The sequence below is a fragment of the Diabrotica virgifera genome, chromosome 8, assembly GCF_917563875.1.
Source record: "Diabrotica virgifera virgifera chromosome 8, PGI_DIABVI_V3a".
In the NCBI taxonomy this organism is placed as follows: Eukaryota; Metazoa; Arthropoda; class Insecta; order Coleoptera; family Chrysomelidae; genus Diabrotica; species Diabrotica virgifera.
The window spans coordinates 46159035-46180643 of NC_065450.1; the positions used below are offsets into that span (position 1 = coordinate 46159035).

Genomic DNA, 21609 nt, shown 5'->3' on the forward strand with positions numbered 1-21609 from the left:
ATTAGAATAAGCGTACGAAACTCGGAACAATGTGCTTAGATAAACAAAGTGAATGACGCGTACCATTATCGTTCTTCTCGGAAGGTCGATCGTTAGCCTATGCTAAATAAAACTCAGTGAAATAGATGATAGTTCATTATCGTTTTTCGCGGGAGGTTTCGATCATTAGCCTATGCTAATTAAGACTCATTTGAAAGAGAGAATAGGTCATTAAAATTTGTAAATAGTTAGAAAGTATTTTAGAATGGGAATTAAAGTGGGAAAGTGAGGGCAGAATGTTTTGAGCTGTCGAGAAGTGAAGTCGAGTAGTAGACGGTAGTGTTCGAGGAGTGAGAAAGCCGGTGTAGTTCCGTGAGTGTGGAGTATTTATCGTGGAACGAGAAGTAGGCCAGGTCGAGAGTAAAAGAACCTCCTTGAGCCCAGAGTGTCCCGGTAGCTGATAGCAGTTTCGAAAAAGGTAGAACACAGCATCACGACAAAAGCAGGAACGAGAGCTATTCGAGCTAGTTTTTCAAAGGAGAACATCACTGGAAGCCAGGACGAGGTTTGATCGCAGCCAAGGATAGCAGGAAAGGGTCTTGTGTGAGGACATTTTCAGTTCACCAGGAAAAGGTCAGTCTCATTTGTTTGGACATGAATGTATGGGTTTTCGTATTAAATTCCACATAAAAAATTGAATAACATAATCAATAATATCAGAAAAGCTTCATCAAACTTAAATAGAGTTGTTCCTAATAACTCCTAATAGTTAAATGTTAATAAAAACTTTCAATTGAAAACCAAAAGGAAATAAGATTCCCATTTGTAAATGTTATGTTTAAGAATAATAAGAAATAGCAAATATTAAGCATTGATTGCCTTTTTAAATAAAATAAAAAATATTTTGATTATAATTGTAACCCATATGTGTATTTTTTTTACTCTTTTCTTTTCTATCCCGATTAGGAACCATTAAGAAATATTTAGAAGCCACCGAAGTAAGTAATTAATTTATAATTCGCCCTGAGACTGAAAACATATTGATATGTGATCTGGTTAATTAATTAGATTAGTATTAATACATTGATTAAATTAAGTAACATATAAGAATATTATCTCATATCAATAATCAAGATCACAACAATACATATACGCAGAGCGAAATATTCGTCAACATAAAAAACTAAATTAAAATTACAGAAATCCTGTTAAATATTAGAATTCATAAAATCTATTACCTGATATGGTTCAATCTGCAATAGTAATTTACGCACAGCTTTTTTATATTGAGTTAATTGTGTTATTTTTCTAATGTCGTGGGGCAATTTATTAAATAATTTCATGCAAGAATATTTGGCACCCTTCTCTGTCACAGTTAATCTGTGGATAGGATAAATACTTAATCTCCCTATTGTTGTAACAATGTGTAGGTAGATTCATTTCAAACAGATATTTATTTCTAAAGAGGAATAGTAGACATTCCTCGATATATATTGCAGGTACTGTTAAAATATTATTAGATTTGAAAACTCCTCTGCAAGACGCTCCGAATCTCATTTTTTTAATAATTCTTAGCACTCGTTTCTGACAAATAAATATTTTATCAAGTTCATTGCTTCCGCCATAAAAAATTGCTCCATAACGGACTAAAGATTCAAAATTTGAAAAATAAATTGTTTTTAGGTCATCTTGACTTAAATATTGCGATAATACTCAGTATTCAACCTTTTATTAAGTTGCTGTATATGACTTTCCCATGACAATGTTATATCAATTGTCATGCCTAAAAATGTAGTTTTAGTGCCAAATTCAACGTTTGTATCATCTAACAGAAAATTATTTGGATATTCCACATTTGACCTAGTTGTTCTAAAAATTAAACAATTCGTTTTTTGTTTATTAATAATTAATCCCTCACTGGAGAACCACTTAGACATTTCTTCATAAATATCAACAGATTCATTTAGTAGAATTTCCAAATGATCTCCCGTTACTAGAACATTCGTATCATCAGCATAATTAATTAGACTACAGTTGTTACTAGTAATACAATGTGATATATCATTTATATATAAAATGAAAATTATCGGTCCAATTATGCTTCCCTGAGGAATGCCTAATTGTATAGGTCTAATTTCAGATTTAACATTCTTATTATCTTTTGTTAAAATTACTCTTTGTGATCTTCCTGATAAGAACGATTTAAACCAATTATGAGCTACCCCTTTTACACCATATAAGTTTAGTTTTTTCATTAATAATTCGTGATTCACACAATCATATGCTTTTGTTAAATCTAGAAATAACCCTAGTACAACCTCATTCTGTTCTAGTGATTTTAAGACATTTTGAGTAAATTGATATATTGCTGTATGTGTCCCTTTGCCCTTTAGATATGCATGTTGACTATTATGAAATACATTGTTTTGTAACATATATTCCATCAATCTGTTACTCATACATTTTTCAAAGACTTTCGAGAAACTTGGCAACAAGCTAATTGGTCGATAATTCTCAATTTGTGCCACACTGCCTTTCTTGTGTAAAGGTCTAATAACTGCTAATTTCAGTTTATCTGGGAAAACACCCGACTTAAAAGAAATATTTACTGCATATGTTAATGGTATAACAATCTCATTTAAACATATTTTAATAATTGATGTTGAAATTTCATCATCACCACAACTCTCTTTATTTTTCAAACCTTTTACAATAGAAACAATTTCTTCCTGAGTTACAGGTCTTAAAAACATAGATCTATTCGCTTGTTCTATAGAAGATTCATAGGAGTTTGAGGAAAATTCTGATACCAACAGAGACGCACAGTTTAAGAAATACTCATTCAAGTTATTAGCCACTGTGTTACCTTCTCCAGGGATCTGAATTTCCCTCTGTGATGTTGAATTACCCTTTATGTCATTAATTATTGACCATACCGTTTTAGTTTTGTTGTCAGATTGTTCTATTTTTTGTTTAAATTTTTTCGCTTTATTTTGTGCCAAAATTCTTTCATAATTCTTTTTTGCATCATTGTAATCTTGTCGAAATCTGTTATCATTATAACTAATGACATAAAGAATATCAACTTGCCTTTTTGCGGCCACTACTATTTCATCCCTAATATAATTCTTTCTTGCATTTCGGTTAGGATACACTTTTTAATCGGGAAACTCAAATTAAACTGATATAAAAAAATATTATGAAATCTATTCCATACCTCATTGGCATCATCACTCTCATAAATGTTATTCCAATCTGTTAGTGCCAACCGATTTTGAAAATCTTGTTTGTTGCAAGGACTAAATATTCTTTTAAAGCAAAAAGCACTACTTTGTTTACATATATTAAAACTTAGGCTTTGAGCAGTGTGATCCGATATTAAAGTTTTATGAATTGTGACTGTATATTTTTCATTATAATTAGAGAAAATATTATCAATTAGAGAACTTGTGGTATTTGTAATTCGAGTATATTCCTTCACACATGGAAGCAAATTGTATGATCCTAGCAAAGAAAATAATTTGTCTTTATCTCTATTTTTATCATTATCATGCATATGTATATTAAAATCTATTCTTCTATAACTTCTGATTGAAATTCTTCTATAACTTAATGATTTGTCTCATGCTATTTTTATGACTCTTGCGTCCGACATTCTGTACTGATTTGATTGCTTGTTCTCATCTCGTCACTCCTTATTCGGTCTCTCAATGTGATTCCTCTAATTCTTTTTAGTAATTTCATGTCTGCTGTTTCCAGTACTTTTTGTATTTTGGCTGTGTCGGGTCTCGTTTTTGATGCATTTATCTTATAATAGCATTCTGTTTTTTTTTTATTTCATCTCAAGTAAAGATGGTAACCTGCAGTTTTTGAGTTCTTGATTTTTTCAAGTATTATTTTTCTACTTCATGTTTAGTGTAGGAAACAAAGGTTGAACCTTGCAAAATGGACACAAGTCTGGTTTTATTTTTTTTCTGGTATATCAAGGGGTGCTTACTATAAGACTATTTTTTTCTGAAAAAATTTCGCCCCGGAACCTCCCTTTTCACCCTTTTAAAGGGGGTAATTTGTGGTTTTTGCGGGACGTAGCCCTTCCTGTACCTTTTACAAAAAAAATTTTTTTATAGAAATATAAATAAGACTATATTCTCTACGATTTATTTCGGACAGCATATGTCTATCATCCACCGTTTAGCGGGGGTGGCGCCCCAAAGTTGACAAGTTTTTAAAAAAGATGTTTTTTAAAAAAATATATTTTTCCCTAAGTGTAACGGAAATTACGAAGAAATCCTGCGACAATTATTCATAAATAAGTGACTGTTTTTTTGGTATAGGTTTTACTTAAGGGTAATTGCCTTATTTTTAATTACAGGGTGCTACATTTTAAAAAACCCCTTTTTATACCATCTGAACCGTTTATGCTAGAGTAAAAAGACTTTCAGCGATTACCCATGTACTGGTGCTATTTACAAATTTGTATAATGCACCCCCATTTTTTCCCCGGAACCACCCAAAAAAAAAAGAAGAATTAATAAATAAAGTGATTTTCTTGGAATCCTTCACACACAATGCCCTTTATTAATATGCTTCATATATCATTTTGTGCACGTTATTATTACACATGCATGGACACCAAAAGCGATTTCCTAGCGCAACCCCTGTAACCAAAAAAAAAAAAAAAATAGAATGGGAGGTTGAAATTTTTTTGTTTTTTGCTTTTTGATCCATATGGGCATATGCTTCATCAATAGTGATTTTCAAAAATATATATGGTTATTGCAACATCCCTGCGGAAACCACCCCTATCCTTGAAAATGTACTGCAGAAACTACCCCTATTCCTTGGCGAGCATGTTTTTACGATTTTCTCATTACCTATGCATTCTTTTTAAACAAAACTTATACAAGGTTAAAGACCACTATTTACTCAAATTAAGCATATTACTCATTTTTTCGTATAAGCAACCGTTACGGCACAGTGGCGCCGTAAACTTCATATATGCTTTGGCGGGCTCCAGTTTTGTTTTTTTTTCGTCATCTGTTCGTTTTATTGATAAAGTACTTATGTAAAATAAAACAACATAGTGTAACCTACAAATTAAGACCTATGCACATTTTACATTCTTTGCGCCCCAAAGCCACAGTGGTAGCCCAAAATCAATTTTTGCATATTTTCGCCACATACACGCATTTTCTTGCATTAATGCTACCTTAATAGCACAATATTCACCCTTAAGTGGTCGCTTGCGGATCCCGGGGGGTGATGAGAGCGATCACCCCCCTACCCCTCTCAAACCAAGTGATATTATATTTAAAGATTATAAAAATATTCATTTATTTTAATAGAAATACTTATGTTATATTATTATTTTTATAAGAATGGCGTACTTTTTATGCTTTAGCGACAGTGGCATATCCAGCATGGTTAAGAGAGTGGTGCCAATTGGCTAAATTTCTATAAAAATAAATGAATATTTTTATAATCTTTAAATATAATATCACTTGGTTTGAGAGGGAGGGTGATCGCCCCCATCACCCCTCCCTGGATCCGCCACTGCTTAGCGGCCACTTAAGGGTGAATATTGTGCTATTAAGGTAGCATTACTGCAATAAAATGTAGGTGGCGAAAATATGCAAAAATTGATTTTGGGCCACCACTGTGGCTTTGGGGCGCAAAGATTGTAAAATGTGCATAAGTCATAATTTGTAGGTTACACTATGTTGTTTTATTTTACATAAGTACTTTATCAATAAAACGAACAGATGACGAAAAAAAGAACAAAAACTGGAGCCCGCCAAAGCATATATGAAGTTTACGGCGCCACTGTGCCGTAACGGTTGCTTATACGAAAAAAATGAATAGGACCTAATTTTTAGAGTAAACAGTGGTCTTTAATCTTGTATAAGTTTTGTTTAAAAAGAATGCATAGGTAATGAGAAAATTGTAAAAACATGCTCGCCAAGGGATAGGGGTAGTTTCTGCAGTATATTTTCAAGGATAGGGGTGCTTTCCGCAGGGATGTTGCAATAACCATATATATTTTTGAAAAGCACTATTGATGAATCATATGCCCATATAAATCAAAAAGCAAAAAACAAAAAAAAATTTTCAACCGCCCATTTTATTACTTTTTTTGGCTGCAGGGGTTGCACTAGGAAATCGCTTTTGGTGTCCGTGCATGGATAATAATAGCGTGCAAAAAATGATATATAAAGCATATTAATAAAGGGCATTGTGTGTGAAGGATTCGAAGAAAATCACTTTATTTAATAATTCTTCTATTTTTTGGGGTGGTTCCGGGGAAAAAATGGGGGTGAATTATACACATTTGTAAATAGCATCAGTACATGGGTAATCGCTGAAAGTCTTTTTACTCTAGCATAAACGGTTCAGATAGTATAAAAAGGGGTTTTTAAAAATGTAACACCCTGTAATTAAAAATAGGACAATTACCCTTAAGTGAAACCTATACCAAAAAATCAGTCACTTATTTATGAATAATTACCGCAGGATTTCTTCGTAATTTCCTTTACAGTTAGGGAAAAATATATATTTTTTAAAAACATCTTTTTTAAAAACTTGTCAACTTTGGGGCGCCACCCCCGCTAAACGGTGGATGATAGACATATGCTGTCCGAAATAAATCGTAGAAAATATAGTCCTATTTATATTTCTTTAAAAAAATTTTTTTGTAACAGGTACAGGAAGGGCTACGTCCCGCAAAAACCACAAATTACCCCCTTTAAAGGGGTGAAAAGGGGGGTTCCGGAGCGAAATTTTTTCAGAAAAAGTTAGTTTTATAATAAGCACCCCTTGATATACCAGAAAAAAAATAAAACCGAACTTGTGTCCATTTTGCAAGGTTCAACCTTTGTTTCCTACACTAGTTTGCTTACGCGAACTTCTTTCTTCATGACAATTTCTGGCGTTTTTGGTTCCAACGTCATTTGTTGTTTCTCTACAGGGTGTCCAGAAACTACCGATAAACGAAGACAGGAGATTCCTCAGATAATTTTAAGACAATTTAACCAAATTTACCTAGTCCGAAAATGCTTCCTAAGGGAGCTAGAGCTCTTTGGAGATGGCGTATTTTAATTAGTTTTTCTTAAATACCCCCAGAACGCTTCTCGTTAGAAAAACGAAAATTGGTACACCTATTTATCTTATAGAGATAAATCGATTCCATTCATTGTGAATTTCTAGTACCAGTCATAGGCGTCCGTTTTGGGTGAGGTAACGGTTATGTTATCGAATAACTTTTTTATCTTTAACTTTTAAGCATTTTTGATACTGGATTCTTAAATTGTGAGATATTCTAGTACTAAAAGTTACTCTTGCTTTAAGTCGGTAGGACACACCATTTTCTAGAAAAATCGATTTGAAAATTTTTCGTTTCTTTAATTTGAAAAAAAAAATTGAAAAAAATTTTCAAAAGAAAAACCGTGTATTTTACCAACTTAAAGCAAAAGTAACTTTTAGTACTGGAATACCTTTTAATTTAATAATCTAGTGTCAAAAATTCTTAGAAATTAAAGACAAAAAGTTATGCGATAAAATAACCGTTGACCTACCCAAAACGGATGCATATGACCAGTAGTTGAAATTCGCAATTAATGAAATCGATTCATTTCTGGACTATAAATAAACGTACCAGTTTTCGTTTTTCTAAATAGTTTTTTTTAATTTATTTTTGATAGTCTTCTTCTTCTTTCTCGAAACTCCTTATGCCCCTCAGGGGCGTCGGAGGTTTTATTCATCTTCTCTCCATCTCTTCCATTTCTTGCGGTCCTTTGCTAACTCTTTCATTTGTTGATGTGTTTTTCCTTTTTCCTGTCCAATTTCTATAATCTGATTGATCCATCTCTTCCTTGGCCTCCCTTTCCTTCTTTTACCATATCTTTTCGATTCCATCACCTGCTTTGGTAGTCTTCCCTGGTCCATTCTGTTAATGTGTCCATACCGTTTTAATTTTCTTTTTTGCATCTTGGTTATTATCGATAACTGTTTCAGTCTTTGTCTAATATCTTCATTTCTTATTCTGTCCAATTTCGTTTTTCCTGCTATTTTTCTTAGCTGCTTCATCTCCGCTGCGTTTATTGTACTGTCTATTTTTGCATTGTTTACCCATGTCTCACTTGCATATATTAAAGTTGGCACAGAGATTGCGTTGTATACCTTCAGTTTTATTTCTTGATCTATTTCTTCCTTTCCAAATATTGTTTTATTTAGTGCATAGTAGATCTTATTTGCTTTTCTCGTTCTGTATGAGATTTCTTGATCTATCTTTCCATCCTCTGATATTATTACTCCAAGGTATTCAAACGTCGAGACTGTTTCTATTATTTCGTTTTTGCACCTAAATATCGTTTGGTTTATTTCTTCCCTTTTCTTTTGGGTTACTATCATGGTCTTCGTTTTCTTTACATTTACCTCCATTTTCACATTTTCTATTTCCTCCACCCATATATTGATTAATTTTTGCATTTTGTCTTTATTGTCTGCTATTATTACTAAGTCATCTGCATATAGTAATCCCTTCATTCTCACTGGTACTAAATTCCTGTACGCTATTATTGACTGTAATTGCCTTGACCATCTTTTAGCGCTCTTCATTACTCTATCCATTACTAATATAAACAAAACTGGGCTGAGACTGTCCCCTTGTTTTATTTCTCTCCTTAGGTTTATTATTGGCGATCTGTTTCCGTTTATTTGTACTTTAGCAAGTACGTTTCTATACGTACTTTTTACCACGCTTACTATCTTTTGCGGGATTTGCAGATCTTCCATTACTGACCATATTACTTCTCTATTTATAGAATCAAAAGCAGCTTTAATATCTATAAACGTAATATATAAGTCTTCTCCTATTTCGTTTTTCCTTTCAATTATATTTCTCACTATGTATATATTATCTGTTGTTCCTCTTTCCTTCCTAAAAGCCGCTTGTTCTTCTTCTAGTTTTCCTTCCAGTGCTTTCCTGAGCTTCCTTTCTATTATCCCGGTGTAGACTTTATATGCCACTGATGATAAGCATATAGCCCTATAGTTATCACATTCCGCTTCATCTCCTTTCTTGTGTATTGGTATCAATATATTTTCTTCCCAGTCTTCCGGTATCTTTTCTGTTCTCCATGCTTCCCTCAAATCCCGGCTTCCCTTGATATTCAAAAATCGAAAAATTTTCAAATGGTGTGCCCTACCGACTTAAAGCAAGAGTACATTTTAGTACTACAATACCTTACATTTTAATAATCCAGACTCAAAAATGCTTAAAAATTAAAAACCAAAAAAGTTATGCGATAATATAACTGTTGCCCTACATAAAACGGACGCCTATGACCGGTACTAGAAATTTGCCATGGATGTAGTTGATTTATCTCCGGAAGATAAATATGTTTACTAATTTTCGTTCTTCTAAATTGAAGTGTTCTGGAGATATTTAAGAAAAACTAATTACCAAACGCCATCTTCAAATAGCTCTAGCTCCTTAAGGAAGCATTTTCGGACTAGATGAATTGGGTTAAATTCTCCTAAAATTATCTAAGGAATCTCCTGTCTTCGTTTGTCGGTAGAGTTTCTGGACACCCTGTATATATAAATTGTTTAGATAGTCAATCCCAGTATTTTAGGAGCATTCTCAGTGCTTTGAAAAGCCCCGTTTTTATTTTTCTTCTCAGAAGTGCATGTGTTTCATCTCTTATTCTCTTGTAATTTTCTTACGGTTGTTGCGTCTTATTTAACATATAGTTCAGGTATAATTAAGATATAAATTAAGACAATAATTATAAAAATACCTACTTAAATACTCTGTCATACGGCAATCCATCCCTAATCAAAAATCCACCATAATACATTGCAGTAGAATAGGCAAAGAACAACAAACTCTTGGAAAGACCAAATACAATTGCTCTCCAGTGCACTGCTTTTAAAGAGGATTTATAATGCGGCATAAGCTCAGATTCATATATGTGCTGAAATTTTTCTTCTAAGCCCAAAGAAGCAACTGTTCGTATATTACCGATGGCTTCTACTGCAGTCTAAAAGAAAATAATATAATGTTCAATACTGATATGGTTCGAAAACTTGTTTATTTTAATGAGACAAAACTTTTGGTACACCACTAAAAAGGCCTTATTTTAAACATGCGTACCACTCAGTAGACGCAAATTATATCAAACATTGCATAGTTTTAATATCTCTTACCAATAACGAGGAATCCAGAAAAGTTCTATTAACCGCTCGCCATTATTATTTAGGGTTTCTTCTCCATAACCTTCCAATGACATTATTTCCTATTTTTTGCACGCTCGTGCATTCATATCTAAAAGTAAGAACTCCCGACTTTTACCGATTTGTATTATGATGTCTTCTAAAGTTGCGATATATTGTTCTTTTTTTTTCCACTTTTGCATCCTCATTCGGTCCGTACATCCCCACAATTGATAAACGACACCCCCTTATGGTCAAATTCGCTGTTATTATTCTATCGTTTATTGTTTGCCAACTTGTTATACGATTTTTATACTTCTTATGAATGAGTATGGATACTCCTCTTTTGGCAAGTTCATCCTTTCTAACTCCACTATATATAATATATGTGTACACATTCTCGTATATCGTCTACTCCTTGTCCTTTTTTCTTGCTCTCAGTTAACACTAGAATGTCCATGTTTATTTTTATACTTTCTTGCTGAACTTCTGCAGTCTTTTCTTTAATACCCTGTATATTCCACGTTCCAACATTCAATAACCGTTTTCGTTGCCAATTTCGTCTTCCAAAATGTCCGTCCTTTTTCCGAGGCTTTACTTTCGGGTTTTTTGCAATATACTTTTTTCCGAGGAATGAGGAGCAAGCCCATTGCCTCAACCCTCAAACTTTGAGGACCAGAGTTTTGAATTTAGAGTGACCGTCTCTTAGCTAATTGCCTTCACCATGGCTAAGGAGTTCCACCTGCCCCATTTAATTTTACACCAACCCTAAAATCGGGGGTCGCCACTTCCGCCATACACACCGTACCGAAGATGTTCTTCTCCGCCATGGATACCGTTGTGGTCTTCATCCGTGACCCTGGACAAGGTACCCTCAGCAGGTACTAGTTTCCCGGGTCAGGAAACTCCTGAAATCTGCAGAAGGCAGGGATTGATTCACTTTCCCTGGTAGGACTATATAAAAGAGTTCCTACCCGCTACTTTAACTTTTCAATAGATAAAATGATTAAATTAAAACGGGATAGTTCCTGGGAGTTGGCTGTATACCATATAGTTCAATAACTTTTAAGGCGAAGTAAAATAGTTATTTATGAAAAAGTTCGTGAAGTATGCTTTTTGCGAAAGCACGCGATGTTTAGAGTACGAGCGACAGCGGAGCGAGTGCTATACATCGTGTAAGTTCGCAAAAGTACTTCACGCAAAGTTTCATACAATATTTTATCTACGATAAACAAATAAATTTTAAAATATAAATAAATAAAACAAAAAAATCTTCGTCACTGGAATTTATTTCTATTCTAAAATTTTTAGAACTTTGACATTTAAAAACTCTAACTTCTTTCAAACCACAAAACTGTCAAAACTTTTGTTGTAATTTAGTGCTCATATGTCATCATCAATACAACGCGAGTTAAGGATATTTGATTATAACCACAGAGATAGCTATACAGTGCATGCCTATTCTTAATTAAGATATACTTTCCAGTTTACCTCACCTTTGTAGTGTACGTCAACTTAACAAGAAAAGTTAGGTTATGTAGAGATGTTGGTGGTGGACGTATATACAGTAGTGTAGAAAACAGATGTTGAACCTCGCAAAATGGACACAAGTCCGGTTTTATTTTTTTCTCTGGTATATCAAGAGGTGCTTATTATGAGACTAACTTTTTCTTAAAAAAATTCGCCCCAGAACCCCCTTTTCATCCCTTTAAAGGGGGTAATTTGTGGTTTTTGCGAAACGTAGCCCTTCCTCTACGTTTTCCAAAAAATTTACTTTATAGTAAAATGAAGAGGACTATATTTCCTCCTATTTATTTCCCGACAGCATTTGTCTATCACCCAGCGTTTAGCGGAGGTGGTGCCCCAAAGTTGACAAATATTTAAAAAAGATGTTTAAAAAATATTTTTCCCTAACTGTAATGAAAATTAAGAAGAAACCCTGCGGAAACTAATCACAAATAAGTGGCTGATTTTTTGGTATAGGTTTCATTTAAGGGCAATTGCAAATTTTTTAATTACAGGGTGTTACATTTTAAAATACTTCTTTTTATACCATCTGAACCGCCTATGCTAGAGTAAAAAAATCTTTCAGCGATTATCCATGTACTGGTGTTATTTACAAATTTGTATAATGCACCCCCATATTTTCCTCCGAACCACCCCAAAAAAAGAGAATTAATAAAGAAAATAATCAAAAATTGATTTTGGGCCACCAATGTGGCTTTAGGCTGCAAAGAAAATAAAATATGCATAGGCCATAATGTGTAGCAGATAGTGTGTTCTTTTATTTTCCATAAGGACGTTATCAATAAAATGAATAGGTGACGAAAAAAAAAAAAACAAAAACTGGAACCCGCCAAAGTGTTTCTGAGGTTTACGGCGCCACTGTGCCGTAACGGTTGCTTATACGAAAATAATGCAAAGGTCCTTATTTGTAGAGAAAATAGTGGTCTTTAATTTAGTATAAGTTTTGTTTATAAAAAATGCATAGGTAATGAGAAAATCGTAAAAACATGCTCTCCAAGGGATAGGGGTAGTTTCTGCAGTTTATTTTCAAGGATAGGGTTAGTTTCCACAGGGATGTTGCAATAATCATATATATTTATGAAAAACTCAATTAATGGAACATATGTCCATATGGGGCAAAAAGCAAAAAAAAATTTTTCAACCCCTCCTTTATTTATTTTTTTTTTTGGCTACATGGGTTGCACCAAGGGTTGCTTTTGGTGTCCATGCATGGGTAATAAGAACGTGCACAAAATGATATATAAAGCATTTTAATAAAGGGCATGGTGTATGAAGGATTCCAAGAAAATCACTTTCTTCATTACTTCTTTTTTTTTGGGGTGGTACCGGAAAAAAATGGGGGTGCATTATAGAAATTTGTAAATAACACCAGTACATGGATAATCGCTGAAAGTTTTTTTACTCTAGCATAGGCGGCTCAGATGGTATAAAAAGGGGTTTTTTAAGTACCCTGTAATTAAAAAATTTGCAATTGCCTTTAAATGAATCCTATATCAAAAAATAAGCCACTTATTTGTAATTAATTGCCGCAGGGTTTCTTCTTATTTTTTATTACAGTTAGGAAAACATATTTTTTTAAAACATCTTTTTTTAAAAATTTGTCAACTTTGGGGCGCCACCTCCGCCAAACGGTGGGTGATAGACATATTATACTGTCGGGAAGTAAATAGTAGGAAATATAGTCGTCTTCATATTATTTCTATTAAAGAAATTTTTTGCAAAAGGTACAGGAAGGGCTACGTTTCGCAAAAACCACAAATTACCCCCTTTAAAAGGATGAAAAGGGGGTTTCGGGAAGAAATTTTTTAAGAAAAAGTTAGTCTCATAATAAGCACCCCTTGATATATCAGAAAAAAATAAAGCAGAACTTGTATCGATTTTGCGAGTTTCAACCTCTGTTTCCTACACTACAGCATATTGTTTGATTTTATTTATTATTGTTACTTATAATTTTGTTAATTCTTTTTATTTCTGATTAAGTTCTTTGTTAAAGGTTTTCATTGATTTTTTCTGTTTTATAATGTTAATCAAAATTAATTGATAAACCAATGACATAAATTCAGATTAAAACAAAACATACGTAATTTTTTACACGGCTAGCTTTGATCCCAATAATTGTGGATCGCTTGTTATGAAAATGTGCCAAAAAAACAGTGCGAAAAAGTAAACCCTTAAAATACATTGTTACTTCACGCATAGAGTTGATAGTACACAATAAACCAGGAAACCCACCAACTTTTCAGAACAGAGCTGGTGCGGCTAGCAATATAGATATAACAATATCAAATGTTGCAGTAGCACACCTAGTTAAGGATTGGAAAGTGATGGAGCATGCAACAATAAGTGATCACAACCTTATAACTTTCAATCTTAATAACCTGAATCCACGTAATACGGAAATATCTTCGGTGAGATACAATATAGGTAAAGCAAATTATGAACTATTAAAGTCTGAGTTTCGACCACCTTGTCTGGTACAAAGGGGATCTAATATAAATATTGCAACAAAAGAATTAACCAAACAAATTAAAAAAGCAATGGATATAGCAATACCAAAAATAAAAGAAAATAGTAAAGTAAAAAACTCAGCCTGGAAGGAAAACCTCACAAGAATGAGAAGCAGAGTTAGATATGCGCGAAAGCGATATCAACGATGTGGTATCTATCTTGAGAGGCAAATCCTTCTAGGTGAGTATAGAAGACTAAAACAAGAATATAAACAAGAAATAAAAATAACAAAAGCTAAAAGTTGGGAAACCTTCGTATCAAGACACTTAGAATTAGATATGTGGGGAATACCATATAAAATAGTTTCTAAAAAAATTAGATGTCCGACAATGCTTTCTACTTTAAAAAAAGAAGATGGAACATTTACAGAAAGTTGGGAAGAATCGGCCGAAACATTACTTAATGTATTATTACCTCCAGATAAATTAGAAGGAGAAACATTATAACAAAGAAATATAAGAGAAGAAATGATACAAGAATACCAAATAAAAACAGAATAGAAGAAGAAAGAGAAATAGAGGAATTCACAGAATAAGAAGTATATGAAAGTATGAGAGAAATGAAGAGAAAGAAGGCACCTGGACTGGATAATATTCATGTTGAAATACTTCAAGCATTGTCGGAACAAATAATTCCAGTACTAACATCATTATATAATGAATGTCTTAGACAAAGAAAGTTTCCCAATAATTTTAAACAAGCAGAAGTTATAATAATACATAAAGGGGAAGATAAAGGTCCTGCCTTACCGAAATCATATAGACCGGTATGTTTATTGAATACAATGGGAAAATTACAAGAAAAATTACTATGTAAAAAATTAAATAAAATAAGAACAGAAATTGGATTACATCCTGGTCAGTATGGTTTTAGGAAAGGTAGATCAACAGAAGATGCAATAAATAAAGTATTTGAAATAGTAAACGAAAGCATAAAAAAGTATGTTTTAATGATCTTTATAGACGTGTCTGGGGCTCTTGACAATCTTTGGTGGCCGTCATTCTTTGAAAGACTTCGAAGAATGAGATGTCCAAAGAATCTGTACGGAAGTCTCAGAAACTACTGTCAAGACCGATATGCAAGCCTAAGCTGTCCAACATGAAAAAAGACAAAACATATCACAAAAGGATGTCCACAAGGATCAGTTTGTGGACCTATGTTCTGGGATGTAATGCTAGAGGAACTGTTGGAACAATTGACTATAGATCCTGAAGTGCTTGGAAGCATAGCATATGCAGATGATTTGTTGTTGATCATAGATGCAAACTCAAGAAGAGAATTAGAAAATAAATCAAATGAAGTATTAATAAGAGTAAATGATTGGATGAATAAAGTAAAATTAAAAATATCAGATTCAAAAACAACATATAGTTTAATAAAAGGAAATTTAGAAAGAGATCCAATTATAAAAATTAGAGGGAAAACAATAAAAAGAAAAATGGAAACAAGATATTTAGGTATTACAATAGACGAACAAAAATTATTTACAAAACACATGAATTGTGTCTGTGAAAAGGCAACAAAGATCATGCATAGCATCGCTAGTCTAGCACAGACGGAATATAGAATTTCGTTCCGGCAGATGAGAATATACCTAAGTACAATACTTGCATCAATTGTAGGGTACGGTTCAAGTGTATGGGCACATAGATTAATAAATAAAAAAAATGCAGAAAAATTAAATAGAGCTCAGAGAGGATTTCTTGTAAGAATGACGGGAGCATTTGGAACAACTGCAACACAGGCACTCACAGTTTTAACTGGAGTAATGCCAATGCATTTAGAAACACAAAAAAGAGCATGTAATTATTGGCTAAAAAAAGAAAAATATGAAAAAATAATACAAATAATAGGATTAGATATAAGAAATAAAAGAGAATTAAAAGAAATAATAAATAGAAAAAGACAAAATGAATGGGAAAATTCAACAAAATCTAGACGTTTATACAATTTTATACCAATATTAGAAAACATTCCAAATTATTTTAATCCAAAACAAGGTTTAATACACTTTTTAACAGGACATAAACCGTACCCAACATATTTGGAAAGATTTAACTTAAAAGATGATGCATATTGTGAATGTGGAGAACTAGGTACACCAGAACATATAGTGTTACATTGTGAAAATACTATAGAAAATGAAGAACATAGAGAAATGAGAAGAAGATTAGAAAGAATTGAAATAAGAAATATATTACAAAATGAAGAATATTTTGAAATATTAAACAATCTCACACAAATAATATCTAAAAAACAACAAGAAATCTATAATAATAGAAGAAGACAACCAATAATCCAACCCTGATGAAGTTGAGTAAGATAAAGTTAAAATAAATAAAATAAAATATAAATTCAAAAATAGATATTTACAATTATAATAATAATATTTCAATATAAAATAAATAAATAAAAATAGTTATTCAATACATAATTCATGAAATTAAAAAAAAAAACTACCAACTCTCTTCTGAAAATAGAGGGACTGTCTTTATAACTTAGAAGGGAGTTGATAGTACCAAAAATATTTTAAATTGTTTATTTAAATTTGTTTGTTAAACGTAATTAATAGATTATGGCAAATTGTTAATTGTAAAAATAGATTTAATAGTTGAGTAAAAAATGTAAAAATATAAAAAAAAAATATCTGTAATCCCATCAGGAAAAAACGACCTGGATTAGTCACTAGAGGCCAGGTCATATGTATAAATAATAAATAAAAAAAATGTTACTTCACGCACACTTTAAATCCTTCACGCACTGCTATCTATAACGACAGTTTTCACAAACTAAAAACTTATGCATAATATGAGATAGAGTAGATAAACTCCTTTACAGTACGTAAAATGAAAGATTGCCCATGAGCGATCTTATTAAACACATCTGTTCTATGTTCCAGAAAGTAATGAACCAGTACCAGTATTATAAGAACACTTTATATAATTATTACATGTATGAACTTGCGTTGGTCAATTTTTTGAAGTTATACTTCTTTACCGGCGATAGAGGGTGAATTTTTATATGGTAAAACCTAGCGACCGGGCGCATGCGCATTATAACTTTGTTCTGATTGGATGTTAAAATGACATGTCAAAAATTATTCAATATGACGGCTGTGACACAGCTGTTGTAGATAAATTATTTATGGTTGTTGCGTTTTAAAATTTGTGTGAAAAGAAACAACAAACAAAAGTTAGTTTTTAGTTATACTGCCTTTTTAAATAGTTTTCATATACCTATATTTTTGGACTTTTGGACTATTTTGGACAAGGAAAATTCATTCTAATTTGGTAAGTAGTTTTTATTATAATCATATTGTAATTATACATTTGGATTAGGTTGAAATACATATATTTATTTTCTCAAGAATGCGGATTTTAGAGAGAAATCCCAAATTAGGTTCGATTTTTATTTTTAAATTATGATTTTTTGGCGTAGATTTATTTATCTAGTAGGTATGTAATGCTTTGATTTACATACTTAATTTGATTACCAACAAAAGTTCTACCAATCTTCATCTAATATATTGTTTTCTTACTGTTTTGTTATATTTTTATATTTTCTTCCACAAAATTTAAACTACATAATTTAATTTTCAAAACAACTGTCAAACAGTAAAATGTTCAGTTACCGTATTTTTCCACATGATAAATAATGTGGGATTGGACGAGTGAGTCTACGCTTCGATTACGAATCAAAACGCCACGAAATTCACGGGTTCAATTCCCGATGCAAGTTTTATTTTTTTATTTTTTTATGCATGTTATGATTGTAAGTATATTTGTTATATAATTTTTTTTCAGAAAATGCGTATTTAAAATTTCTGCCAACAATTATTATCGTTCAGAAATCATTTTTTGTTTGTGGCATTTTTCAATGTGTTTGTGTGCGTTTTATTCTTTTATTTTTTTAAATTTTTGGTATTGTCTTAAAAATCAGATAATATGTAGTAGAAGTATAACTTCTTACGTGCGTACAAAGTACACACACATTCTTGTTTTGTGACACTGTCACAGGAAAATACAGCGTGTTTTATATGTTTGTTCATGAGCAATCTTTCATTTTCCTACTATATGTAATTGGTATAATTTAACCCTCTAACTGGCAAGATTTTAAAAATAATTATTCTATTGAGCTGGGTATTTTTTTCAAGTTTAATAATGTATTTAAAAACCTAGAAATGCTATTAAAATTTAATTATCAATGTTTGTTTTTCTCCCAGGTAAAATCAACTAAAGGAGTCCTCATTTGCCCCTTGCCGGTTGGTGGATTGAATTTTCAACACTTTGCAAAATTTACATTTTTTACCACCCTCTTTGCTGAGCCAAAGTGGAAAGTGATCAATGCTCTCGACGGATCGACTGTATAAATAATTATGTAAATGTTTATATTACTGAATAGACAATTGAAGAACCTTTCAAATGAGCTAGCATACGACCCCTATTCTCATTTAAAAAAATCATTGATTACGTCATCACGTCCAGATGGATGACATCACTAGTATACCATATAAGCCACAATATCATAACTTAAAAATAAAAATCGACCTGTTTCGGGATTTTTCCTTAAAGTCGTCGGTTTACGAAATAACGAATTTATTCCTTTCATTTGCACCATACTGATTGATTACACTGGTAAACACACAGTTTGCTGCCAGAAATTTTTTTACTGTTAATTTGGGTCTGCTGAATCCAAAAATGCCACCAGATTTGTTCCATCAGATCGTTTTCAGAAAATACGACAACAGATCACATTTCTAACATATAGGGTAATTTAACGCAGCACCACCTACATATGTAGTGCTGCTACCCATGAAATAAACCAAATACGAATAAAAAGTAAGATATTTATTGTACAATTATGTACTTACAAAAATCATCACACATATCTGCGAAAAAAACTTAACTTTTCATCTAACCTAACCGGCAGCGTCGCAACAAAAATGTGTTATTCGGCGTCACCTAAAAACTTCCTTTTATATGATTTTCTTGCAAATGCTTTAAAAGGACGGCCCCTTTGAAAACTCCAGCAGTAATCCGCCATTATGTGATATCCCCATCTTGCTGATATCCCTCTTCCATCGTTTTAATATCTTGGTGAAGATTTTCTGGGAAACGGTCTAAGTGGCTGTGGAGGTAATGAATTTTAATACTCATATGACAACCGTGTTTGTTAAAATTGTTGAGCATTTCTTCCACTCTAATGCCCAATTGGTATACTTCCATATTTGTTGCCATTATATAGGACACACTTTAAACTTCTTTTGGAACTGTCGATAAAAAGACGCCAGTGATATGGTGTATACTCCAATACACCCATTTTTTAACAGTCCTTTAAAAAACCATATCATCTTGCTGAGAAAAAAGGCAAAAGATCTTTTATCTCTATTACGGTAGTATGTAATTTTGATGTCTGGGTGAAGAACAATATTTTCTTATAATCTGGAGGTAAGCAACTCGGAAGAATCCTTTGGAAGGTTCAAATTTCTGATAAGATCGCTTAGCTCTTCCTGAGTAAAGCGCTCAGGACGTATTGAATCCCCTTTAAAATCACTGTCGTCTTCCTCAAATCTATTAGTCTGCATTTCGTCAAATAACGTTATGCATTATCCTTTGGTAACATAGGTAGACTGCTAAATATTGGAATGGGTATCTGCTCAAGCTGATGAGAATTGGTCTTATTGGTGAATCCAGGTTAGGATATGTTCACGTATGTCGATTGGAAAACCAAAGGGCCTAGCCGGGTAAGATGATGAAAAGTGCCCCCAACCCGATTCGAATTCCATATAGGTCACCGTTTAGCATATATAGTGAAATAAACTTTTTGAAATTTTTAGCCCCCTAGGTGGTCATGTGACCCACCTAGAGCCTAATTAGGGTTTTTATTTTTTATCTCAGCTGCATCGAGAACTGGCGAAAAACTTTAAATAAAGAAGTTGTAAGCTTTAAAAAGTTATGTCCAAAAAAAAAATTGTTTTTAATTTTTGGCGGGAAATTTAAATTTTAAAACGATTTCAAAATTTTAAATGAGTATAAAAAAATAACTAAGGCATTCGTTTTCACGAAAAAAATAAATAACGTGTATTTTTGCATAATGTTTCACTCTGAATTTTTTCAAATTTTTAAAATTGGTGAAACGCACCTTTAAAAATTAAAAACCGCATTTTTTCGGTTTTTTTTTTCGATTTTTGATACAATTTTATACATATTTTTCAAAAAAGGTAACACCATTATTGCTGTAGGTGAAAAACTGAAAAATAATTGGGGTTTGCCTAATAAAATTTTTTTGTAACGCCATCCATTTTCAAGATACAGGGCGTTGAAGAAAACAAAATTTTACACATTTTTTACGATTTTGCCGAAACTACTGGCAACATTGTAATAAAATTTGGTGAGTTCCAAGAAATAATTCCTGTGCATTTTTTGACATACAATTAAGAATTTTATATTTATCATTGGCCCGCATATGGGTAATGGTCTGAATTTTTAAAGAAAAAAGATAGTACGCCACTGACATATTTCAAATTAACAATCGTTTTTGTATTCCTCGTTCAATTTGTGACAAAAAATCTATCTTCCTATTTTTTCATACGAGGCGCCGTTTTGCTGCAAAAAATAAAATATCTTAATGCTTCCAAAGTATTCGAATAAGTTTTTATAATAAATGTATAATACCAGTGTCAGAAACTACTAATATTAGTAGTATTTTATTTCATAGAAGTTTGAATACTTTGTAACGGTTAAGATATTTAATTTTTTCAATAAAAATGGCGCGTCGTATGAAAAAATAGGAAGATAGATTTTTTGTCACCAATTGAACGAGGAATTCAAAAACGATTGTTAATTTGAAATATATCAGTGGCGTACTATCTTTTTTCTTTAAAATGTTCAGACCATTACCCCTATGTGCGCCAATGATAAATATAAAATTATTAATTGTATGTCAAAAAATAAACAACAACTACCTCTTAAAATTTGCCAAATTTTATTACAATGTTGCCAGTAGTTTCGGCAAAATCGTAAAAAATGTGTAAAATTTTGTTTTCTTCGACGCCCTGTACCTTGAAAATGGATGGCGCTACAAAATTTTTTTATTAAGCAAACCCCAATTATTTTTCAGTTTTTACCTACTCCAGTGACGGTGTTACCTTTTTTGAAAAATATGTATAAAATTGTATCAAAAAACGAAAAAAAAAACCGAAAAAATGCGGTTTTTTATTTTTAAAGGTGCGTTTCACCAATTTTAAAAATTTGAAAAAATTCAGGGTGAAAAAATATGTAAAAATACACGTTATATATTTTTTTCGTGAAAACGAATGTCTTAGTTTTTTTTTTTATACTCATTGAAAATTTTGAAATCGTTCTAAAATTTAAATTTCCCGCC

At 32.2% G+C, this 21609-nt stretch overlaps 2 protein-coding genes across 2 annotated transcripts in view; both read right to left on the reverse strand.

Moving 5' to 3' along the window:
- LOC126889941 (ATP-dependent translocase ABCB1-like) overlaps nucleotides 1-21609 on the reverse strand; it is a 341038-nt gene that overhangs the window by 231323 nt on the left and 88106 nt on the right. The window lies entirely within an intron of this gene.
- The window catches only part of LOC126890148 (ATP-dependent translocase ABCB1-like), a 124605-nt gene that overhangs the window by 43966 nt on the left and 59030 nt on the right, over nucleotides 1-21609 (reverse strand). Inside the window, exon 14 of the mRNA XM_050658998.1 lies at nucleotides 9781-10019. Coding sequence (XP_050514955.1) covers nucleotides 9781-10019 — 239 coding nt within the window. The remainder of the gene's footprint in view (nucleotides 1-9780; nucleotides 10020-21609) is intronic.